Genomic DNA, 26,230 nt, shown 5'->3' with positions numbered 1-26,230 from the left:
TCTTCTGAGTCAGTGGCAGTTGGAGATGTGGGAACACCATGGTGATACCGGCCTGGTTGGCCAGAAAGATGAGAATGGAGCATCTGGCTTGTGCAGGCAGTCTAGGCTGGGAAGGGGAATTGTCTTGTTCTTATGCAAAACAATGCATTTGGTTGGTTTTTGCTCTTTGTTTTTACCACAACCAGTTAAATATATCCTATCAATTAAGGATAAGCTTATGTTTCTACCACAAACTCATAAAGAAACCCACTAAATAATTTGCCAGGAGTTCTTTAAAACAGGCAGTCTCTTGAGAAGAAAGGTCTAGGACTAAATTAGCAAGAAGGCTGCAAGTCAGGTTTGGAGTACTGCGCGGTGACAGAATTGTTTGGAAAGGTTTGCCTGGAATTCTCTTTCATTACAGCCATATCCAGCAAACACTTGCAGAAGGTGCAGTTCCTGCTCATCTGAATTGTCCTTCTGAAATCACTCAGATTATTTAAGTGAAAAATCTTCTTTCCCTAAGCAAAAATTTTCAGGGTCTTTTTTTGAAGAGTGAGTCTATTTAAGCAGGCCCTGCTTATTAATAAACCTGAAACTGAAATGCTGCTATCCGGAATAGCGTATAATGATCACTTTACAATATCAAACTTCTGTTTAAAAAGTGTTCTAAAATAAGCATAGACAATACGCTGGCATGAAAATTTGTAATGCTTTTTCATTAAATGGTGCGTTTCATCTTCCATAAGAGATTCCAATTGGATTATTTTTTATAGCTATAAATCAGCAGTTTGATTCTATAATGTTTTTACACCGGTTCTTACAGTATTAATTCTGTTTGTTTGCCTGTGAAGACAGGTTCATTTTTAGGCATGGGGATTATTATAACAAGGAGGGCAGCCAAATATGATCAGACATTTTAGCGTAATGCTAATTTTGGTGCAATGCAGATCATCTCGGTGTTTTTTTAAAGAAATTTGTTTCATGACAGCAAACGGAGCACAGAATTTAGCTTGATTCAACTAAAACCTGACCAAAATTTGCATTTGTAAACGTATAGGAAGGTTTGATTAACTTTATATCAAACTTTTTGCTTCCTCAGTTCTCATTTCTCTGTCAAAATGGATGTGATGAACATATCCAAGTTCAAAGGAAGTCTGGAACCCAGGCAGCGTCTGAGAGTCCATGAGACATGTTTGTCAGCCTCATGAGTTTGCATATCACCAATGTTGAGGCAGTCCCGGTCAAGTTATGCACCCGTTAGCTGTGGTTCCTTTAGCATTTGTGATTCCTTGTGGTTAGCCACTGTATGTCCAGAGTCTGGGTTAAAATGTCTCCTTCTTCTGTGTGATTGAGAAGTTCCTGCCTTTTCTTCAGCCTTTCTTATCTTCTGAGTCTTTCTCTGGGAATAGACTTAAGATTACAGTAATATAGGTGTTTATAGTCCTTGTCTAACTGATAGATTCTGATAAAAAACAGCCCACTGAAGTTATTGTCATATGCAGAAGGGAAACAAAGTTCAGAAGTCTGTCTGAAGAAATACTGTCAGTACCATACATGGGACAGGGAAGTCGAATATCATAGCAGTGCGCAAAGAGGGGGCAGAGCCTAGCAGGCACACTGCTCCGAACCTCTGTGCCCAAGAGTGGTATAGCAGAGTGTCTGGACTTCTTAAGGACCCAAGAAAAAAAGCTAGCTCCACGCTGTTCTGTAGAAAGTAACTAAGGTGCTGGAGACTGGCAGAAGACTATGGTTAACTATACAACTGAAACGGGATCAAAAATAGCGTGGTCATAGGATCATGCAGGAGAGGAGTCATGTTAGAAGCAGAAAAACTTTTTCTACAAGAAGGGAGAGGTGGTTTTCCCCTTATAATCCAGATGTAGTTGAAGAACTCACTTCCTCTGGGCAAAAGGAGGCTTAATGAATAATATTTATTTACTTATTCATTTTGGACATTTTTGGACTGATATGTTGATTTCTGTTTTGTTTAAAATGTCGTCAGGGTGAAATGGTTACCTGAAATGTCTGCCTTTTGGTGGTCCAGATGACAGTGAGAATGAGCCTGAACGGGTGAGGTGAAGTTTGACAAGGCGAAGAACCATACCCTAATATCCTGATATAGAGGATCATTTCTTTGAATAAAGTCATTTTACTTTTCCTAAGTAAATTGGTTTAGCATCCCAGCACAGTACCTGTAATTCGTTTTCTAGTTATGTAAAAAAAACCCAAACAAACAAAATCCAAACCCCACACCCAAAACATATCCTTATATCCCAAGTGCTTAAGAATCCACAACAGCTTGAATACGCTATGTTTGAAGTAATATTTTAAAAAGCTGGCAAGACTATTGCTGTTTGAATAGCTGCCTTTTTCAGAAGTTATATTGTTGAACAGTTTTTCATTCCTGACTTAGAAACTGATTATGCAGCCACTGAGCATACAACTTTCAAGTAGTGAGAGAAGTCCAATCAGTGTTTTTATAAAAATGCACAAGAGCCACTGCCAACGTGCCATAGTTTGTGAAGCTATGCAGAGGGTCCTGGCACGCGGACTTCTTGGTTAGATTCACTCCTCTGTGACCCAGGCAGATTTTAAAGTTTAAAAATCTTCACTTTCACTTGAAAAAGCTTCCTTGAATACACAGTAAGTAATGCTTTTAGCTCCTCAGCACATAGCAAAAAAATAAGTCCAAATACAGTTTGAAAAACTATGAACCTTTTAAAATTTCAGAAGCTCCTTACAAGAATTAAAACAACAAGGAGATCATGAGTGGTATGATGGAGTTTTCTGCTCCACTTTCTGCAAGGAATCATGCAGAGAGCCCTGTGTCCCTTGGGAATGGAGTGGCTGCGCTTCCTGACTTCATGTACTCGTGTGGGTGATCTGAATCTTCCCCTGCAAGCTCTTACTTCTCCATCTTGCCTCCATGGGAAATTTAGGCTCCTTAATCTCAGTGCTCTCACTCGCACCCTACTTGCAGACCAAAAGTCTCAGTGACGACATCATCTTCAGGTCGCCTCCAACCATCTTCTGTGCCCACATTGTTAAAATTGGAGGTGATGGGGATGAGATGCTGTAATTTATTAAATGGCCAGACCGAGTCTTACCTGATGTTGGCAGTTAAGGTAACGTGCAGGAAACAGCCATATCCCATACCTTCTGCCCAAGGCGCTCTACCTAGGGTATATTCAGAAAGGGCCGTATGAAAGCAAAGGGTGGAATATGTTTAAAAAAAGAGTAGATTTGGTCTGGTTCCACTCTCTTAAACTCTCAGCTGGCCAAGCAACACCCACAGTCCCATGATTTCCTAGTGTCAGAAGTTCATTCCATGCCGTTTCCCGGTTCTGATGCCACCTGCGTGCACCAAAAGCTCAGCTTGCATACAGGCAGCTCTGCTGGTGTATTCCCGCTTTCCCAAGCATTGTATACAAGTGGCATTTATAAAAAGCGGTGCACATACACGCAAACCGCTGCAAATGTGGTATAACTGGCATTTTCTCATCAGATTATTTTCTGTCCGCAAAGGTTGCAGTTGTACGTTTCTGAATAAAGTAAAATACGTCAGTATGTGAAATTTCTGTTTTTTCTGTTCTTTGAATTTCTGAAGAATCTGGTTTTATGCCAAACCCAGTTTTATGGCCATATGTCGATTTTTCTAGGCAGAGTTATAGGAAGTGACTGGATTGTATGATCCCCTTGTCTATCGTGCCTGCAGGTAGCTTTGAAAGGAAGATGTGTCAAAAGTATAATGCAGTCTGAGCGTAATTTATGAGAATGATGCATGTGAGAATGTTTTAGGAAATCAGCATTCTTTAGATGAAGCTGAAAAGATTCTGAATTCTGTCATCATTTTGAGGATCTTTAAAATGAAGTGCAAAATAGAAAATAACGTGGATCTGTGAAATCCTTAGTGTTATGTCATTTACCCTCATCATGAAGCAAATGGTTGTCCGTGGAAGCTCTGACAATGCTATTTTGGTCATCTTACTATATATTTCTTAATGCATATTCTATCGCTGTTAAAGATATATTAAATTACATTATATGAAACTTTTCAGTGACCTAGCATAAAAAAAAGTCCAAGCAGTATGTAAAAAAAATAGTGAATATTTTCCTAAGCATTCTGAAGTAGGTTGCAAAAATCCCACTGACTGTGATTGGTTCACCTTTTCTAGCTGCATCTTTAAAAAATATGCTTTTTGCATTTACAGTTTTAATTATGAGATCACTTACATGAAGACTAAGCCTGTCACTGTTTAGTTGTCTTAATGAAAGAATAGATATATACTTTCAATAGTTCTCTTCTTTAACATCATTGAAATAAAACAGGTGAATGTCTTCACATTATAATAATTATTATTATTATTAAATAATTTATTTATTGAAATAACAACATCAATTTTTGTTGCTTGATATTTATATAAGTGGTATGGCTAGTTGAGCTAACTGCTTAGTTAGGAAGTTTCACTCCCTGTCTTTTCAGACTATCATCCTAGAAATGCTTATATGATTTACTTTGCATAGATGTGTAGCAGGGTTTCAATTAAATGTATACTGATGGAACTGTTACCTTAGGTCATAAAATAATCAACCAGAGATTGTTTTAGTTTTCTTATTGTGGAATACCAAATGTTTTATTGTGATTTAACAATTAAACATGTGGGCACATACTTCCAAGTTTGTGCACAGGCTTCCAAGTTTTTATGTATAAACTAAAATGTATATTAATGTGTTATATCTGTGTATGGAATTTGCAGATACTAAGAAAAAGAGCAATATTAATGGTATATTTTTATTTTGTAGCTTGGATCATCCTCCTCTGTGCCTTTTACATCTATATTCTCGCAGCTGTTTATGACTGTTGTAGTCCCCCTTATTATTGGACAGGTATGTCTTTTAAATATACATTCTTATTTAAAAAAATAAGATAAAGAGAGCTATCTTAAAGACAGACTGGCAACCCGGTAAGCTGCCACATAGGAACAGCCTCAGGATAGTGAAGTCTAATATCAGAGAAAAGATGCTACAGTGCTCCCTGGAGCCACATTGATCTTTGTTGAGATTGAGCATCTGTCCCTCACTACCACAAACATACGCTACTGCATATAGAGAAGGGAGTTTGTGAACATAAAGTGGGAAAAATGGCAGCCCAGACTGTGAGAAATTCCAGGCCCATACAAATGAGCTTTGAGAATACTATATAGTCCTTTTGTCACATGCCCTTTGCCTGGATGATGAAGGAAGTTCTCCCTCTATAGTATCTACTACTAATTACAGGAATAAAAAATTCTCTACATGAGAAAACATATAAGGGCTAAGCAGTCAGAAGTTAAGAAATAATAAAATTAAGGTTGCTCACCATTTTGCTTATGCTTTACAATAACGGTTTTAATTGCACAATTGTAAACTTCTTTCTGCATGACTCCTCTACCGTTTGTTACACTGGATGGAGGGTATTCATGGAATGAGCAGCTGTTCAATATTTCATTTTATATTCATTGTTCATAATGAAACACAAGACTTTATTTTTCATGGCATATGATTGAAATCTTTCACTGAATGTAAAGATACTAATTGCAATATAAGATTTTCTGTGACATTTGTCTCTGTCGTATCTGTTTTTTCACAAATATTAATAATGTTTTTCTCCCATGTCACAATGGGAAATTGCTATATTAAGACCAAAAGTTGTCAGAGGTCTCCACTATTCTTGGACACCAAAACAAAAACACCCGAAGCCTATTTGTTACATACTTGTAAGTATTCGTTGTTCTCAGGCATTCGGAATGCACGAAGGGAGTATCAGTGGGATTTGCAGTTCATTCCCAAGGGATTTTCCGTTGCTGATTCTAGCATCCAGTTTAACTCTGGGTTCAGATAGAACTTTCTGAATTTTGTCAGCCTAAAGCAGACCTTGAAATAGAAAGGTGGTTGAAATGCAGGCAAATGGAAGTGGAGTCTATATAGGAGCACCCTAGCCAAGGTTAAGAATATCTGTCATTGCCTGTGCTATGTCGAACAGTCAATCAGTCTTGTATCAAACTATAATTGCACATTTCAAAATTAGCACATGCTGTAACTTACTGAAGTCCTGCTGAAGTTTGTTTCTTATATGGTCAAGAAATCCCATTGAAGTCTTATAAGAAGATGACCACGATAAGCATGACAGTAGCCACCAGCATCAGTACCTGCGTGACCTGGATGTAACCATACCATGTGGAAAACGGACATAACCTCTGTGTCCCTGAAGGCTATTGAATTGTTCGCATGCTTTCAGTTAAATGATTAAGAACCTCCTTATTAATTAGGACCACAAAGTGTTGCTGATGAACCTACCTGTGTATCACATTCTTATCTCCTCAAAATTAAATTAGGTCTCCACCAAAAGCGGAACAGCAAAAGCGCTTGAACCCTCTGGTCCTGAAAGGTCCAACAGCTGGAAGCTATTAGTTGGAAGCTATTAGTTGGAAATTTCTAGGAAACAAATAGCATGGCAGCAGATCTAGCAATAAAGGAACCTATAGTGATGGAGTATCAGGAATCTGTACTGCAGTGTAGTAAGTCTGAATATGATGGTAGATTGCTGGACAAAGTGATTGCAAAATTTCAAGAGGACTTTCATCTATACTTATAATGGCGTGTTACTTCAGAAGGACGTTACAAGAAATTGCTACGTGAGGTAACTGGCGGACTTGGGTTTTTTTTTGTTTTTTTTTTTTTGCTTCACCAAACAGTAATGCTAAGTAAGATGAATTGAGCAGTGAACATATGAAATAAGTGCTCTGAATGATCAGAAGTTCAAAACAGAGTTGTAATGAGAACAGATGTGACTTTGGAGTTCTGATGAAGACTGAAAGAAAAGAAATAAGAGAATCTTAAAGCTTGTGTAACTCAATCACAAATTTATTTAAGACTTTGTTTTTTATAAATACACTTCATAAAGAAATAGGATTATTCTCTTTTAAAAGTGTTTGAAGCAGTTTCTGGAAATGCATGATCAACAGAAATAGCTCAAATTTCTATATGCATAAAGACTTTGTTTCTGAAGTTATTGCACTTTATATCTGTTCAGAGGATGTGGAAGAGGCAAGTGCTAAGGAGAGCTACAAATCAGAAATGTCAAGGGTAGTTTACATGGATTCTCTTGGTTGGGTAGAACTGTACAAAGGTAAACCAACCTGCCCAGATAGGAACAGAAGCTATTTTTTGATGGTGGATATCCAAAAATAACGTGCGGTAATCAGGGAAAAACAGTAAGAAAGAAAAGGACTGACACCAAAAAATACAGTGATAGGTCTGCTTGCCCTTCATCCGGAGGTGGCACGGATCTGCTCCCAACTAGATGGGAAGTTTTGCATTTGGTTTGTAAACCACTACTCACTTGTTACTGAACTGTTGCACGACACGCAGCGCAGCAACGTACTATTGCTTTGTGAATCACAAGTTGCTCACTCTGGGATTCCAGACGCATTAAGAGATAATAGCCCACAATTCATGAATGACGGTTTCAGCAATTACTTCTAATTTATCATTTCATGCCCACAGTGGCAATTCCTTACCATGCACAGTCATACTGTTCAGCAGAAAAGTCAGTGGCAGAATGCCTGGTAAGGTTACCTGGTAGCAAAGAGCTTGACTGGAAAAAAAAAAAACAACAACCAAGCTTGGAACCTGCCTGCTCGGAGGACTGCTTCTCTTCAGCCTTCCTAACTCAGCTGTGATCAACAGAGGCTTTACGCTTGATCCACATCAGGGTAAAACAGAGAAGGCTGCTTAAAGGAAGCATTCTCCAAGGGCTTTATTTTCCTTTAAAAAAAAAAAATCTCGCCTCTGGGAAAACCTGTGTTGCCTAAATGCTCATTTCCTGAGCAGGCTGCAGAGCTGGCTGTTTGAACAGCCCCTGGGATATAAGCAAAGCAGATGAGAAGGTGCTTTTAGATTTGTTTTGTTTGGGGTTTTTTGTTTGCTTTATGGCAAAGTGTATCCAGAGTTCTGGTTGCTTGGCTGACTTGTCAGAATTTTTAATGATGGCTGGGAGAAAGAAGTCACAATAGTGTAATTGATGCTTATTTTCTACTGTTTCTCGAGCAATTTTTTAGTGTGGCAAGACTGCCGTTGACAGGAATCAAACACACTTTTCTAGCCACTGACAATGAAATGTGTAAAGGGCTGCAGGTACAGGCTCCACTCGCTGCTATTTGTTAGATAAAGAAAGAACTGTTAAAGGAGGAGGAAGATATGTTATCAGAAAGGCACTGATTCTTACAGATAGCAGTTACTGATAGATGATGTTCAATCCGAAGAACTTCTCTGTTCTTTGTCAGAGGTAGCCAGATTGTCTAAACCTAAAGCAGCGTTGTGGCCTGCATCCTCTGTGTCTACAGATGTGTTTTTGCTAATTGACGGTATGCTATTACTCCAATCGGTATTGATAGTGTAATATTGCATTTGTATTCATAGAGTATCAAATAAGACCTCTCTGACAAGAGGTTTTGAAAAGAGACGTAATCTATAGTATTTTATAAAGATCTAATGTTCTATAAGCCTTGAAGATCTGTAGCGTGTAAGAGCTTATTATTTGTGCACCACTCTTGTATACCTCTAAGGGGAATTTGAGAATACTTGTTATATGATAAACATGGTAATAGATATTTCATGGAAAAGATTTTTGAATTTGTTCTGCCAGCTTGACGTTCTGATTATTTTCTTCCTGGGCAGCAGAGTTCTGATGAAGATTGCTGCTCCTGAGCTGTTGTGATTTTGGTAAAATAATTGTTTCCTTGTCTATAGGTGTTGGTAATACTTGTAGCCGGCAAAATGTAAGGTTTCAAGAAATGTCTAAGCAGTTTCTTCATGCCCAGTTGTGAGATTTGGCTGAAGACTGTTGTTTCTTTGCTTATTTTTTCCTTCTGAAGTGACAGATAACAGGAACAGTGAAAACCACTGCAATATTTCCTTTCCTCTTTTTGCAGAGACTTTCTCCATTCTCTACACCTAAGTGCTTATGACAGACTTTTATTTTATGTTTTATATTAAAGAGCGATTTATGATTAAATGTTAATGAAATAGAATTTTCACTGTGCTTTCATTATATTCTACTAGTTTGAACATTTTTCAAAGCAGCACACCAAAACCCGCTGTTTTCTATGAATAAATAATAAAAAGCTTGTCTGTACATTATCATTCATGCATTCTCTAGTTGCCCCATTGGTAATTTGTCTGCCAGCGTAAAGTGGGCACTTCACATTAAACAGACCTTAACTAAAGCTAAAATTAATGTTATGATTCTAAGTAGTAGTTCTTCCCAAAACTATAAAATGAAGCCAGTTGCTTAGAAATCCTCGCTGAATCGAGTCACACAAAAAAAATCTTGATGTCCTACAAGTAAAGGATTTGAAGTGCTTTCTGCATCGTTGCCCAAAATGTTCCAGAGGAACCCTATCAGCATTTGGGAGGTGTGCTGATAAACACAACTCTAAAAGGGTGCTATGTTGCAATACAAGTTGTCAGTGAAATTGAAACTAAAAAGCTTAGCAATGTATTTATTTTTAAAGAATAAGAAATTGAAAGGGAAAGGTAGGTGGCGGCTGCTAGGGAATAGAAAGTACTGTTCGCCTAAACCTTATAATCCTTATAATGTTTGTTTGTAGTGGGTGGGTGGGGGAAACAATAGTTAAAGAAACTGTTATAAAAAAGGAACAGTGTCAAATCCTTTCGTTCTTGTAACTTAAATCCACATGGAGGTAGCCCTACTTTCTCTTCAAAGTCCAGGGGAGCTGGAGGGGGGAGGAGTGGTACCCTGGGAGATGAGTGCTTCTGGAAGCGTGTTGCAGAAAACTGAGATGGCAGATAAACAGCTTTCAGACCGCAGTTCGCTCCCTTCTGACGCTTGACTCAAACAGGGAACAGAACCTAGTCTCCACAGAAATACAAAGTATGAAGAAAACACGTGCTGCTGCTACAGGCTCCCTTTACATTTTTGCCATGTTGCACCTCTTTGTAAGGTTTTAAAGAAACTGTTGTAAATTATCCCAAAATGTGAAAGTTAATTTTGAAAATGGCCTCGTGTGGGTTTTCTAAAACTTGCTTTGAAGGTGTATATGTGTCAAGAGCTATCTCTTGGGAGTGAACTGACTCACATCATGGAGTAAGATAGCTTTTAGGGGAGTTTGGTAAGATGAGGAAAGAAAACAAGATGCTTGTAAGATTGCAAAAATGGGGGTTTTTCCATCCCATCTTCAGAAAAGAAATATTAGATAGCACGCTCCGTAAAATAAGGATAGATTTGACATTCATTGACGTCCTAGAAGGTATAGAAAGATGGGTAAACCAGTACAAAGTTCGAGAGTTTATAGCAGCATATAGGAACAGAACATGTGCCTTCATACAGGTACAGCCCCTATAAAATTATCAGGACAGGGTCTGGCTGAAGTGATATGAGCTCTGCTTTGGAAAAGGGTCTGTGCAGTTGAACCGTGATGACTTGGATATATGGAGGGTGGCTACACTATAGAAATCTGTGAAGGATGTTCCGTCATATTTATGTCATTTCTACAACCTGCATAATCTCCCTTCCATTCTAGTATTTGAATCTTTCTACCGGTTTTCACAGTCACTGTCATCTTAGTTCAATTTTTTCCAATTTTTCCCCCCTTTCACGTATTCCAAGCTTCACTGAAGTAGTTCCCAATATTCCATGCAGTCGTCTTTCTTAGTTTGCCATCACAATATAATTAGAGATATTGAGAAGTTACTGAACAGTTGCAAATATCTAGTCTGACTCAAAGCTCTTAAAAAGAAAATTTTGCAATGTAGAGTTCATCGCAAAGGTCTGTTGCTCTAAGTAGTAATAGCATTAGTTAAGAATGAATTAGGAATCTTACCTTGAAAGACAAAGTAAATAAGGTAATTGCTGCATTTAGGTATAGCGATAATCCAGCATAGTTTCAGCTTGTTTCCTTGTGTGCTTCAACACAATGAAAAAGTGTCTTGTGTTTCTTTGTTGCAGTGGTAAAGCCCCAGGTATTTAGAAGTACATACCTATAGATAATAAGCAAGAGTAGCAGAAGTGCAGTAAAAACACTGTAAATTCTGCTAAAGATTAAATCAGTCGAAAAGAGTTGATAGAATAAGGAAAAATCTACTTTGTGTAGGGATGTAAATACCAAGAGATACTCTTGGGTATATAATGGAAACAGAAAAAGTGACTTCATACACATTTCCCCTGTTTTTTTTTTTTGCATTTCATGGGTTTAAAAAAAATTAAGTTGAAGATCTGGGTAATTTTTAAAAGATGTGCTGTATTACAAATGTCAGAAATTATTCCATTCCGTATACATGAGGGAGCTCCTTGCCCTATTTAGTTCAATTAATAATGAACGTTAATGAATTACATTGTTTATTGCATTTTTTATCTTGTAGGTCCAGCACTTAAGCAGGCGGGCGGAAACAGTCTACCTGTATTTTACTGACAAATTTCTCTGGGTATACAGTGTGACTGTTAGGAAGGTACAATTAGATAAGTGAATTGTATTTCTATAATATATCTTCTGCTATTTTCATGTATGATCTTATAATAGATGAGGCTTATTTACCTGCTTTCCTGGAATAGCAGGTTGTGTTCCTTTGTACAGGGAATGTTAAGTGAATTAATCACATGAGCAGTTAGCCCATTTGCTTAGGGAGGCTGGTGTTGAGACGAGGAGGTTATGGCAGGATACGGAGCAGCCTGGAGGAAAAATGTTGTGGATGTAACCATTCTGCTAGAAGAACTGAATTGAAATGGGGACACAACTGTTAATTCATGTGTAATTACATTCCTTTGTTGTTAAAAATTAAATCCTGGGCAAGAGGAAAGTTTGAGCCTAGAACTGGGTTTTGAAGCAAATTTGAGCTGATGTCTTCCCAAAAACCTTTGGAGACTGCCAGGACGTAGTCACCAGGACGTAGTTACCTGATGGACAGATTTGTGTTCTTTTATGGTCTAACTTTTCTGTGAGTTTATCAGCATCTTTCATCATGCAGGTTATTTATAAAATATTACCTACTACAAAGTTTTGCTTCTCTGCCTCTCTTCTTTCCACTAAACCACAGTTTGAGGAGAGGATTTGCCATCCACTGTTCTTTCCTGTGCAAACCTCTGTGTCAGCCATCACAAATTCCCCGTTCTTTGAGACCGGCATTTAAATCTGCACAAAAATCTTTGCAGTTCATTGTGCTTCATTTGCTCACTTCCGTGGGACCAGAGGCCCCAAAGCCCTCCTTGCAGAAGTAATTCTGAGGAGTCTCAGCAGGGATACGGGTTGCAAGATTGTACCTTTAAAAGTTGTGCATGCATTCTTTGCATGGCAGCATCCTGCAGCATTTTCCCATGTAAAATATGCTTTTAAATGCTTTTATGTTTCACATAATGATTATTCTTCCAACATCTCTGCCTCCCCCTGCCCCGCCCCAAGATGTTGTTTTTAACTGCTTTTTTTTTTTTTTTATGTGAGGCGTTCAGTCCTTTCACTAGAACTGTGGAATTATTGCACCTGAAGAACACTCCCCTTTTTGCTCTTTTCCATCGGTGTGCCGGTCTGATGCATCTATGTTGGCTGTCAGTCGTTCACGTTCCTACCCCAGGCTGTAAGTTCACCTTCTCACAGGAGTATCAGTTCATACGTTTTCTCAACTGCGTGTTTCTCTAGTGCTTCTCTCTCCCTTGTCCCCCATTGTACTGGAATGTACTTCAAAATACTGGATTTTGTCATTACAATGGAGGGGTGGCACACCAGTACAGTGCCCGAGCGTGGCGTCCTTCGTACAGGCCATAACATGCAAAAATGATTGTGTTAGCTTTCGCTGTGTTTGCAGACAAATGAAGCTTAATATCTCTGTCCAGGCTCCAAATTACCTATGAGATTCTTTATTTAATCATTTCAATCTGTGTTGCTCATGGCTTTTCAACCTCTATTAGACTTCTTGTCACAGAGTGCCGGCACCACAGAACAACGAGGTTTGCTCGCTGGCTGGCTCTGTGTGTTATTGTGTGTTGTCTTTATTGTATTTGTGGGATTTACTGTTATTTCACTACAAATCTTCACAATTTTTTTTTTTAAGTTCTGTGTTCAACCTGAAAACTTGTAGAATTGGGTTAAGAGTTAAAAGGCTTTCAAAGCATCCTTGTCCTGAAACAACTCTGCAGGGCATGAATAAGTAACAAATGGATTGTTTTTCAGTCAAAATGAATCAGCTGACATGAGTTTCCCTGTGAAAAATCTAGCTGAGTTTTTACTGATACCTGTAGGGTTATATTTCTCCCTTCTTAAATTGTGCAAGAATTTAGATCGCCTTGAATCAATGATCATAGGCTGAATCGACCTCTGATTACAGATCTATGGGAATCTATGGGATTCTTTGTTAGGGAGGATGTATTCCGTCTATGTTTTTACAGTATACATTTAGCATGACACTGGGTTGATTAGATGATTTCTTGAAGCCACAATTTAGTTCTTCAGGGTCTGACTATGTCATTTTTTTTTTAAAAAAATACAGTGTGCAGTAAGAAGCTGTACTGGTATTTATGGTTGTTGATTCATGATAATTCCAGACTAGAGGTGGATATTTAAAGAAGACATCAGCCAATTGAAGATTCTGAGGAAATACTGCTTGCAGTTTTGTTTTTAAAATTGTTTTTCTTTCTCTTATATGCTAATCCATGTTAAATTATTATTGTCGTGCATGTTATAATTATACCTTGTACAGACACAAGGTTACAGTTTTTGTAATAAATACCTCCGGTATAAGTTGTACTGTGGCATGATTAACCATCACTTTTCTTTTTCAACATTTTGTTACTTTCAATATAAATCTTCTGGAAGAACCATAAATAAGTGGGTGGTCTTAAGTAGCTTTTCTTTTTCCCTAATGTGACCTTGATTTATAGGATAATAGGATTTTTTTTGAACTCCCTTAGAAAACACTCACTTTAGAGGTGAAAAACTTTGCTTTTTGCTTCTGATAATTACAGAGTCCCAAATCTGCTCATGTTGGGCTAATCTGGTCTTCCCATTTGATGTCTTTCACACTGCGCACCAAATGTCTTCACTCGGCTTTCTTGCCTCTCTTTCATCACTGTAGTGGTTCATTCCTACCTGGTGGCATATAAGGAGGTGGCTGAAGGAGCTCCATTGCATGCTCTTTCAGGAGTTTGGCCGTATATTCCGAGTTGTATTCTCTCTTTAACATCTGGCAAGTGTGAAATTTTGAAGTTGAGTGTTTTCACTGGGGTTTTGAGCATTCCCTGACATGGTTTCTTGTAAATCTGTTATTTTTCATCAGTGGGAAGCACAGAAGTGCTGGGAGATAAGTGCTGGTCTTCAGCCTTGTCAGCTTTGCACAAACCCCGTGTGCCAAATTTTTAGTGTGTGTGCCCTGCCGTGTGGTCAATGAAGTCTGTTTGGTGTGGTCACCGGGGTAGCTGCTTCCAGGACTTCCCTATTGAGAGACTTGCAAACAAGCTGAGAAGGCAGCAAGGAAAACCGACAGCTGAGAGGTCAATCCCACAGCTTTGGCAGTTAGTGTGTGAAAAGGTCCTGTGGTCGCATTGGTGATGATGCTTTGATATTAATCTTGAATAGCTCTAAAATGTTCTGTATTATTAAACCGATAGTGGTGGTGTTTATTAATGGTACCGCTATGGGAAGGTAACGAGACACCTTTAGAGCCCTCTGGTAGAAGCGTTTCAGGATCTGGTGCTATTATTTCTGAAAGAGCGTGGTAACAGAGAACATCAGGAGGTCTCGGGAGAAATTAGGCAAGATAATGCGATTGCTGAAAAATTAACGCAAGTCGCAGCTGTAAGATAAAAGCTTTAAAAAGTTTCTTCAAACCATATAACGTAAAGAGTAAAACCAAAAGCGACTCCCCAGGCAGGGCTGAAATAGATGCATTGTATCTGCTGAGGCTTAGTCCTGTAGTATGTGGCATAACTTGAAAGTTGAAGTTACTTTGAAATTTATAGTTGTTTCTAAAAAAATTATTGAAAAACAACTTCAGATTCTGTTTCCTGAAAGTGCAAAAGTTCTGCTAAGTACAGTAGGTTTCCTTGTTTTCATGTGTTAATTCTGGTATTCTAAAAGCGTGCAAATGGCATTTGTCTTTGGATTTACAAAAACTCCAGATATTCAGAGTTTGAATTATTTAAACTCCCACAACACATGCACTTTTGCTTTTCAAGCTTGAGTTATAATTTAATTAAAAACTTCTGGTGCATCACTAGCTATTTAAATATTAAAATGTTCCATGGATCACTTTCGATTATCTACCGTCATGAAATTCCTGAAGATGTCAGATTTTTAAGATTCCCAAAGTTGCACTTGGAATTGTCTGTTGATGCAAAGGGGACTGTGATAATTACATACATCCATTAGTATCAGCAGAGGAGATAAACTTTGGGGAGGCTTAATGGGCATGTCTCAGTGACAGCTAGCAAAGAACATTTGGCATGATTAAGGATGGATTTGAATGTACTTGAAAATATACTCTCATTATGGACGCCCAGTGGAAGTTGCACTACAAATGTTAAATTCCCCAGAAGAAGAGTTGTGTGGCAGGGAAGCTTTGAAATCCACTGTGGCCGTCATCCAAATTACTCTCTTCTCTTTGTGTCTTTCCGCTGTCAGATTCACTTTGTGATGCCCAACTTGGCTCCCTGCATCTTTGAAAAGAGGCAACCTGTTGGTTTCTGTGTTTCAGATTGTCCGAAGATACATCAAGGACTGGCTTGAAAGGAAGAAGCCTCCGTTTGGCGCTATCAGCAGCTGCGTGCTCCTGATGATCATCTACACAACGTTCTGTGATACTTTCGCCAATCCAAATATTGACCTTGATAAATTTAGCTTGATTATAATAGTGTTCATAAGTAAGTTCCGCCTTAAAAGCATCTCTTTTATCTGCGTTTCAGGTGTATGTACTGGAAAGGGTGGGGCTGTGGGGATACTGGCCTGGGGCTACAGCTTGTACTTTCAACGCGTCTAGTAAACGAGGTTACCGGGCTTCTTAGGGGCTGCATGCTTTTAGGGGATTGAGTAAACATTTAGAGGGGGATGAACCTTGGTATTTAGGGTGCCTGAGGTTGCTCAGTGGCCCTCCCTTTCTAAAGGCACACGATATTACTTTCCAAGTGGTTACGACCATTCTGTTTTCGCTTCTTTGTTATTAAACAACCATGAATGCACTGATGTTGCATTCCAAACAGAAAGGAAAGTTTGGGGTTTGAGCTATTACTCAAAAGCACTGTTACAACTTTTAAATAGTTCTTCCTTACCATATTATAAACCCAGAAACTAGTTGGGAGTTGAAATGTGTTGATATATTTCTGTGGATGAACACATTTCTCGCAGAGTTTGTTTTAGAAGCACTCTAGTAATTCAGCCTTAAATAACATACGCGTGAGAATAGACTGCCGGTATCCTTGCCGTCAGTTAAAAATACACTTGCAAATCACAACCTCCCAGGGAAAGGCAGTGGTATACAGCCACTGTCTCTTCTCCCAGTAGGGAATTCCCATCTTGCTTCAGACTGTCCAGAGACAGGAGTTTCAATTTGCTTGGGGGAGATGTGATTTATACTGTAGTTACATCTCATACACTCTAAAACTGTTAGATTTCAAGAAATCAATGCATCACCTACCTTGAAGTGTGTGTATGTACATGTTTCCGTCTAATAAAAATATAAATCCAGCCTCCACTAAAGTCAGTAGGAAATTTGCCCCTGCTCTTTGTGGGTCAATTCTTATTCTATCCTAATTGTGGCAGTTCTTTGGATTGTGAAACACTATACATGTTTAAAATACTACGCGGAATTATAAATGGTACTTCATTCTTAAAGCAAAGAAGGAGGAAGCCATGTTAAGGAGCTTTTTTCCGAAATGAAGGAAATACTTATTTGCATAGGCACCTGAGAAGGACCACATCCCAGAGGCACTTAATCAGCGCAGAGTTGTCAGCAAAAAAGAGGGATATGGAAATTTTTCAACTCTGACTTAACACGCGGAGAAACTCAGAATGAAGTAATTTTATGTTACTGTGCTGACCGCTACTCTGAAAAAAAAAAAAGGCATGTTCTTCCTTGAACAGTTGATGTAGAGTGGTTGCTTCCATTGCCTTTCTTGTCCTTTCTTTTATTTCTCTGCAAGACAACTCTGCATTTGTGCCATCTGTAATTATAAATACCACTTGCAGTGCAATACACTGAAAATCATTATATATACATTTTCATTGCCAGTGTGCATAACTAGAGTTTCTTAGTAAGAATATTAACGTGAGCATTGAAACTGCTTGGAACATATTAGACATTTGTGTTTTTTCTAAAATATTTATAAAACAAAACCCCAAGGAAGTTACGGAGATGGATATGCACATTGTATTCTGGAAAGTTTCTGTACTGCCATTGCGTGCGTTGGCTGGATGTGTGTGTTGTGTTATGTACCAGGATGTGAAATTAGCACGAGGAGTTTGAGATGAAACCGCATTTATTATTCTGCTGATCAATGTTTTTATGTAATTTTTATGTTAATATTCTAGCCACAGCAAAATATGCGCAAGGGATAATTGGTAGCAATACATGCTTATTGCTTTACAGAATTATACGTATTAAGGGATTTTTTTTTTTCTGTGCATATTAAATTAATGTACTTAGTTGCAGAAAAATTGTAATTCAGGAACAATGGATTGCTTCCTTAGTTCGTGAAGGAAGAATTAAGTGCATGCTGAGGTGACATTTATACATTCTAGGAAACGTATGTAAGAGAATGGAAAATGTCACTGGTAATAGCTAATATCCCTGCCATGTTGCCCAGTTGTGAACTGGGGTCAAAATCAAATGTATTGTCTTGGTTCGCACTACCCTATGGGACACATCAGCCTTATTGCATTCACAAGTTTTGCAAGGAAAAGGGAGAGGACCCACCGCAGATTCTGCTGCGAGTGCAAGCCCTTCCCCCCATAACCCACAAACACGCAGGAAAGGTCTGTGCAGGTCACAGGGTTTCTCCTCCAGCTCTGTAGGGAGTTCCTGCGCTCCGGCACGATGCTTGGTCTCTGCGGTCCCAGCAGCTACTCCTGGCACAGCGGGGAAGCTGCCTGCTTCTCCCCACATCTCCAAGGGTGGGCTCTGTGCATCCCACAACCCCTGCTGGAGTCAGGAGAGCTCCCCTCAGGATGAGGGGACAAAGCTGACTGAGCTTGAACGAAAGCTGCTTTGTCTGATCTACACTGCCCAGTTCAGGAATTAGCCTTTGTCTCAGAGGGAACTAAAATATCTATGATGATCTTCTCTTAATAGTCATTATTCATTGGGAGACTAATATACCCAGTGTGTGAGAATATTTATTGTGATCATGCTTACACATTGTGCTTTCTCCTGTTAAACAGAAAAGGACTAAATTTAAATACTTGGCAACCACAGCATGTCTGAAAGATTTTATGTTGTCAGCCGAATAAGCCAAACTAGTGCAAACAGATGTGCAGCATGCGGTAGTGAACTTTCCTGCCATTCATCGTGTCAGGAAATACTTAATTCAGAAGTCTTTCAAGGTTGTCTGCCATTGGATCTCTCTGGATAGACTTGGTCCAGCCTGGCTTCTGACCTGTTTGTTGTATGGGGGCAAACGGCACGTACACAGCCATTGCAGAGATTTAAGTGATCTTTACCTCTGTGATCTAAGTCTAATTTTAACTTGTTTCTCTTTCAGTATTTTCTGTTCAGATGAGCTTCATGTTTTTGACTTTCCTCTTCTCTACAAGGTAACTGAATGTGCTGAATCGGAACCTTTGAATAGTTGTTTTGTGTGGTATCTTTGGTTTGGGTGACACAGTTTATGCAAATATGTAAGGGCAGGTTTCTGAATAGGGGTGACCTCATTTTGGTGTTTCATATTGTCCTTACTGCATTTTCTCTGTTAGAGTTTCATAGGCTAAGAGAGCAGGACCTGAATTCTGTCCTTTCTTGTGTGTTAATTACAGAGTTGTTAAATCTCAATCAATCACTGCTATACCTCATCCACTGAAAAAAATGGATTTGCACAGATGTCACTGAAGGTATAATTTGCCCTGCAGACATGCTGATGACATATGAGAGAGAGAACTCAGTTTGACTTTTTACATCTCAAGATACATTTGCTGGGCTGGCAATTCACTCTTCTCTGTATATGTCAAATTTGTTACGTTTATATGGTGATTCTTAAAAGACAGTTGTCCTGAACTAATGTTTGGTAAAGCTATTGTTTTTTTTTTTTCCCTTTTAAAATATCAACCAGGAAGAACAGTTGTACATTCACTTCTCAAAAAATAGTACTGTGAGAATGGTGTTAGCCAATGGCTTAGTGCATCACTTGAGCTGGTGAGAGTGTCCACCATTGTCCTCTCACTTAGGCTGAATGGGAAGTGCCACAATACAGCAGACTCCAGACATATGCTTTATATAAATTATACAATATCCATGAGGGAGAATCATAAAGAAGGGTGCAGTGTCTTAGAGCTACTTATGCTTTTTTTAGTGCCACAAGAAAATTTCTCTGTGACAAGATCATACACCCTGACCTTAGAAGACATTTCTAAATAACTTGAACTGCCAGAACTAACCTGGGGGAAAGATGTGTCCCGAGTGTAAAATCTAAAATGCCCTAAGTAGTAACCAACTCAGTATGGTAAATACTTAGAATCTCATAAAATGATTCCTGATTTGGACCAAAGGGTCCAATACATTGGCCAGTCATATATCTCGCTCTGTATATCATTTTTCCATCCTTCCTGGCCTTACTCCCAGTGTGTAAACCCTTAGATGCAGTTATTCTCTGAAGTGGAAGATAACTACATATTCTTAGCAGTGTTTATAGTGTAGACTCAATATGCTATCTAAATCAAGCATTTTGTTAACGTTACATAATAGGAAAAGAAATTTGTCTTTTTTTACAGAGGCAAGCTGGCCACCGCTGTGATATAGCATGTTTGCAAAAATAACCTTGGCTGGAATGAAGTTGTCCTACATACCGTGTGTTCAGAATTCCTCTCCTTCACACGGGAGCATATTCATTAGAGAGTTTGCCACAACTGAGAAACAATTCTGCTTTTAAAAAAAATATCAAACACTACTGTTCATTTGTGGGTAGAATTATTTCTGTCACTAGACCTGATCAAAGTGATGTGAACGTGTATATGGATCCTCAAAGTAATATATTTGATCGATGATGTTTTAAGAAGGTTTTTGCTATCAGAGGTTATTAAAACTCTTTCTTTTCTAGGAATAACTCTAGTTTCACACCAGCAGACACAGTGGCTATCATTTTCTGTTCCACACACAAATCCCTCACCCTGGGTAAGTCAGCTTTTGAGCAAAACAACAGTAGCATTCATACCTTGCTCTGTTGAAAAAAAAAATATGTCGGTTGCTGGCTTTTCTGCTTAAATGGTTTTGGTTTTAGTGTGACGAGTAATGCTACCAGTATGATACTAACAGTAGGATAATACTCTTGCACAGATAAAATAAAGGCTTTTTACAGGGCAGACAACATAGTCTTCTCAGCTGAGATTTTAGTGGTTATACCATCTCATGTATGGAAAGCTGGATTTTTCTTTCTGTTCTGTTGCCTAATCCAATATTGACAAAATTTCACGTTTGTCACTGAAAAGATTGTAAGGTATATCTGCCCAGTATCACAGTAAAATCTTACACCTACAAGCTGGGATGTACAAGTGAAAATCAAAGCATGAGGTGTATTCAGAAATCACAAATAGACAATGCTGTCTTTTGCTTGATGTGAGCAAAATGCATGTGTTTATTTTACGTCCGCAGATATTTTAGATAGTTTGACTTATTAGAATTTGTTTGTCAAAACACTGTTGACATATTTGTCACCTATGACCCGTTAGTGATAATAAGATGGTCTGGTGGAAATTCACAAAATTCACTAAATCAGTTATGCTTACAGCCACTTGCTACTGCTTCATCCATTATGTTCAGTCAGTGAAACGACTAGTACTTGAATATTTTCTTACTGTTTTTCAAAATATGAAGACATAGGTTTGATAAAGCATATGTGACTGAATATATATGCCATTTCAAGACTGTATCTGTCAAAGAGAAACCCAGCTAGTGTCAATAACAAAGGTAAGAAGTCAGCCTGAAATAAGGGAAGAACAAGTTGGGACTTAGGTAAGATGTTTTCCAAGTCAGTTTGATATAGCGAAACTCATCTCAGGGTTCTTTGCTTCAGCCAGGCCTGTGCTGCAGAACTGTTAGCAAGTGCCCTTGAAAGTCTGTGGGAAGTGAAGGAGTTTCTGGAAGACAAGAAAAAGGCAAACATAATGCCTCTTTTTCACAATGGAAACGAGGAGGGGACGAGGAGTTATAGATCAGTGAGTTTAACTTCATTTTGTAGAAAACTACTGAAACAAATAATTCAATAAATTGTTTTAACAGTGTAGGAAGAAAGAAGTAACAGCCCCGTAGATTTGTCAAATGCATATCATACCACACTAACCTAATTTCCTTTCACACAAGGTCCTGTGGGTTGCAGAGAAGTAGCAAAAGTTGTATGGCTTGAGAGCCTTATGGCTTTTGACATTTGCATGATCTTTTGGACTCCCCAATTCAAAAATTATGTGGACCAACTGGAAAGAGATCAGAGGAGAGTGCCATGAATGATCATAGAACTCAAAAATATGACCCCGGAGGAAGGTTGAAACGGTTGGGATTGTTGAGAGAAGACAGCTCAAATACAGTAGTGATCTTCAAATGCATAAAGGGTCGATGCAAAGAAGGAAAAAAGTAACTCTTTCACAATGGACTTTGAAAAGGAAAGGACTATGTTACAATAATGGTGACTTAAGCTAACAACCACGGAAACCTGTCTAATGTAGAACAGTTTAGCTTTGGAATATGTTGCCTATTGATCTCTTGAATCTCCTATCATCGTAGACAAGCCTCAGACAGGAATTAGATAGCTAGAGTTGATCCTGCCTTGGAGCAGAACATAGATTAAATGACATTAGGTCTTTTTCAGCAAATGTTCTGTGAAACTGAAGCTTCAACTAGTAAATGAGCTTGTGTTCAGGAGGACAGTTACACTTACATTTATAGAAGGCAACTCCACGCCTAAGTCATAACACACTACTATACTTGCTATTTGGAAATATGTATAAGCTTAGGACATAACTGATACTACAGAAGAGAAGCTGGTTGTATTTAACAGCACAAATGTGTAAGTCTCCCTTTCCCTTCCCAGTGAAAATAGTTTTGTAGACACTCTGAGTACTTCTGCAGCTTGCCATGACCCTAAGAAAATAAGCACAAAGCCTTTTTTTAATATTTAAGTCCTAGAAGGGCTTGCCATCACCCACAAAAAAATGAGGACTCTTCATTTCTTTTACTCGCTCTACCAAACATCCTCATGCAGCCTGTCTTGACCTGCACCCTGTGCATACAGCTCAGTCAGTTCAGTTTTCTTCCGCTAATGAACTTTCCTATTTGTATTTTGGTTTCTCCTTTAGAAGAACCTAGTTTGAGGTTCCTGGCTTGGTTGACTCCTTGGCTCACGTTTTTCCAATTCTAAGTTATTGCTTTCATTAGCACAGCCCGATGCATCAGGTTTTGTACTTTGCGTCTTTCTTTGCCTGAGCACACCAACAAAAATATTTTGGCCACCTTGACTTCAAGGACTCTCCTACAGCTTCTCCCCAGCCATATATACTTTTACCCTGCTAATTGATATGTCTCATGGATAAGCGTGCAAGTTGAAATGAAACAGGTAGATGGTGGAATACAGTATTGTGGGACTGTATCTCAGCCACAGCCTTTGTCAGCTTCAGGACAGGCTGCTTTACCTTCATCCTTGAAGAGCTGGTGTCTCATGCAAAGCAAGTTTGTCTCCTAGGAGGTTAGTCACAAGATACAATTCGTGCACTCTTGCGTTACCTTTCCTTACTGCTCAGGGCCTGCGTTGAGATCGATGTGTGGTTGGGACCTGTGCTTCCCTTGATGTATTCCATCTCTGGGGCTCAGCTTTGTCAAGGTTTCTTTGAGGCTCCCAGGCTTGTCTTGTGTGGGGCCAGCAGCAGCGTAGCCTGAATTGAGCACCATTTTTCTGATGGCGAAATGCTCTTTTAGGCAGTCCCTGGCAGCCCATCTTTGGTAAACCTTGAGGGCCCCCCCACTCTCGTTTGCACCCCGACACAGCGTGTGCACTACGTAGGCGTGCCTGCTGTGTATCAGTCTCAAGTTGGCTGGGTTTGAGACCACTGGTATTTTACTCTGTTCACGAATACCAGGTCCAGGTAAGGTAGAGCTGCATAAACACACGTTTATATGTAAACAGGGAGGATCGAGTTTTGTAAAGCCGTAGTGTGATGAGGTGTGCCCCTAAACTGATGATGTAAAGAGGAATGTTACCCAGAGCAGCTAGCTTTTATTCCTTCACTGAAGGTGGAAGCACAGTAGATCTAATTTGGTTTTAAGGATCACCCATTTCTGAATGACGGTTAGATCACAGTCTTGTCCACCCTGATCTCAGCAGAAACAAGAACAGACGTAGGCATTTTGGCCCTTACTCTTTTGTTGTTCTGTCACGTTTCTACTTGTCCAGAAGTGTTTACTATAAACCATGCAGGGAGGAACCTTCTGTTCTCTTGTAGCGGAGAGAGTTTTTCCCTCTCCCTTTGTCATTACAATGCCTGAAAGCACAAACACTGCTCAGGGTCTGGTTTCACATGCGTTGTGGAGCTCTGCTTTGTTTGTCTTCAAGATGCCAGTGGTAGTGTATAAATGACCTCCCAACACTTGTTCTTTCGCTTTGAAACTGATTTCTCTCAGCTTGGCAGGTGAAACTCCGAATAGGTACGTCTGGCCCATTCCCTGGGGAGCTTCGAATGGCACCAACTAAAGCGGGAGAAGAGCTGACAGCTTTAAAGCTTTAGAAGTGGTAATAGGAGAGGCATGAGAAGACTTTTATAAGTCACTTTGTCCCACACCATATTATGAAACCAACTAATTCCCATGCAGTGCGTGCTCATGAGGCCAACTGCCACTTCCACTGTTGAATCCACGAATAAGTGCTTGCTCTGCACGGAGATGAGTGCTGTTCCCATATGCTGGGTTTTATTTTGTAGACAGAACAGTTGACACACTTTATGACTCAAAGATCAGAGTGCAGGGCATGTTTGTGTAAGGACAAATTACACAGGGTAGGTGCCTTTGTGTTTCTTCGTTAGGAACGCGAGCTGATATTTCTGCATAGAGGTGGGCGCTCTGTCAGTTTTTTGAAAACGGAGCATCACATGTGCAGAAAAGCTAACGTTTATTTGTATTTCACTTAATGAGTGAAACAAGATATAAACTTAAAAGGAGCGAAGATAAATACAGTATTCGCAATGCCCTCTGGCATATTCACCCACACTTTGTTCTCTTTCTCTCCTTCTCCCCACTCACATATATGCACAGTACATGCGAGCGCACACATATGCGGACATTTGATGCATGGCTTTTATTAGTGCATTTGCCATTGATTGATTAGTACTTAGTATTAGTACTTCTTCTATTGATTGATTGCAGATGAAGTGACTATTTGACCTTTAATTATGAGCCTTGCTATTGAAAATGACATTGAGCTATGGCTTCACATAATCCATCTGGAAAGCCCGACATGATGCCATTCCCTGGAGTTCATTCAGTGAGAAGAGAAGAGGCCTCAAGGAAGTGCAAAGCTATCAGTGTGGCTCATCTAAAAAAATACTGCAGTTGTTGCTTGCGCTTACACAAAAGTTGCAGCCAAGTACAGAACATTATTTTATTTTTTGCAGAGAATGAATTGCTAGCTATAAGTTACAGCTCCAAAAGTAAAATGCAGGATTGTCAAAAAAAATTTTTACTTTAATTCTTTGTATTTGCTATGTGAAATCATTTTATCAGCAAAAAATAGGTAGTACTGCTACCTATTTTGGCTACCACAAGTGCAAATGTTAGTACTGCAGGTATGATGAACAGTAGATTGGTAACAAAACAACAAAAATAACCTCACCTTAAAATAAAATTAGGGTATTGCTTGTAATGCGGAGTGCATTTTTCCTTATTTGGATTTGGCAATGTAGCAGTTCTTTCACCGTGGAATTCTTAAAGTAATGCAATCAAAGTTTCTAGGCTACAAAATACTTCCAGGAAATAGAGTTCATTTGGCAAACAAAAGCCAAAGCGCTAACTTTCTTTTGTATTGTTTAAATTTCATTCAAGTTTATCTTTTAAATACTCCGCTTCTTACTGCACAAGTATGGAACTGATAGTCTGTACTCGAACAATTTTTAAAAGCCTGCTGTTAAGCACAAGCAGATTCACAGACAGCTCAATTGTCTGTGAGCGCATCATCTAGGCTATGGATTAATCAGCCCATGCCTTCCCCCGAGTTCCTCAGCTGCACAATGTGACAGAGTACATCGTGCTCACATATAGCTCCAGTATACTCACAGCTATCTATAGGTTGCTCATGTTTTCTGTAGATATCTCCTTACAAGATTTCTCAGAGATAAATAATATATTTGCACAGCCTAAACCACTGCTATTTAGTATTAGCCAGGTTTTTGCTTCATCTGATTTTTTTTCCTATACCTAAACTCTGTGAAATGCTGTACTAATCAAGCGCAGACTCTTCTTACTGTGTGGTGATAATCACCTTTCTCCTTTAGACAGAAAAATACCAAAATTTTCAAACTTGTGAACTTGTGTTAAGATAAAAGGTAGATCATTTTGATTTTAAAAAGGAGGCGTCTCTTAATAATTCTATAATAGAAAGTAAGACAGTAAAATCAGATGAATTGCCTGAAGTGAGCATTCAGGCTATACTCTGGTATTTTTGAAATGCGGTGGTTTTCCTCTGCTCCTGGCAGAGAATTGTCCTCTAAGGCGATTATTCATCAAGGTGCTAACTGTGACTAGCTATAAATGTGTGAATAATTCCTCTGAATTTTACATAAAGATCTAGAAAAAAATGCTGGTTAATTGCTCGCTGAAAGTTTTCAAGATTAAGACTTTTGATACTGTCTCTTTTACTTTCAAAATTATCCTATGAGTGTTGAAAAGGAGACATTACTGCTGGCATCATGTCATACTTCTTGGTGTTATTAGGGTTTGAATTTGCATATTTTCTTACAAGTTACAGACTTTTAGTCTCATTTCTTTCCCAGGTGTCCAATAGAGTGATGTAAGTAAAAATGATCTGGCT

At 38.9% G+C, this 26,230-nt stretch overlaps 1 protein-coding gene across 1 annotated transcript in view; it reads left to right on the top strand.

Moving 5' to 3' along the window:
• SLC10A7 (solute carrier family 10 member 7) overlaps positions 1-26,230 on the top strand; it is a gene marked incomplete at its 5' end in the record, with an annotated part of 148,826 nt that overhangs the window by 108,002 nt on the left and 14,594 nt on the right. The window contains 4 exons of the mRNA XM_082482651.1: positions 4,786-4,869; positions 15,721-15,886; positions 18,719-18,770; positions 20,267-20,340. Of these exons, the coding sequence (XP_082338777.1) occupies positions 4,786-4,869; positions 15,721-15,886; positions 18,719-18,770; positions 20,267-20,340 (376 nt within the window). The remainder of the gene's footprint in view (positions 1-4,785; positions 4,870-15,720; positions 15,887-18,718; positions 18,771-20,266; positions 20,341-26,230) is intronic.

The sequence above is a fragment of the Vanellus vanellus genome (assembly GCF_965231255.1).
Source record: "Vanellus vanellus genome assembly, chromosome: 4".
Lineage (NCBI taxonomy): Eukaryota > Metazoa > Chordata > Aves > Charadriiformes > Charadriidae > Vanellus > Vanellus vanellus.
The sequence above is the reverse complement of the archived record's forward strand: the minus strand, read 5'-3'. Positions and strand labels throughout refer to the sequence as shown.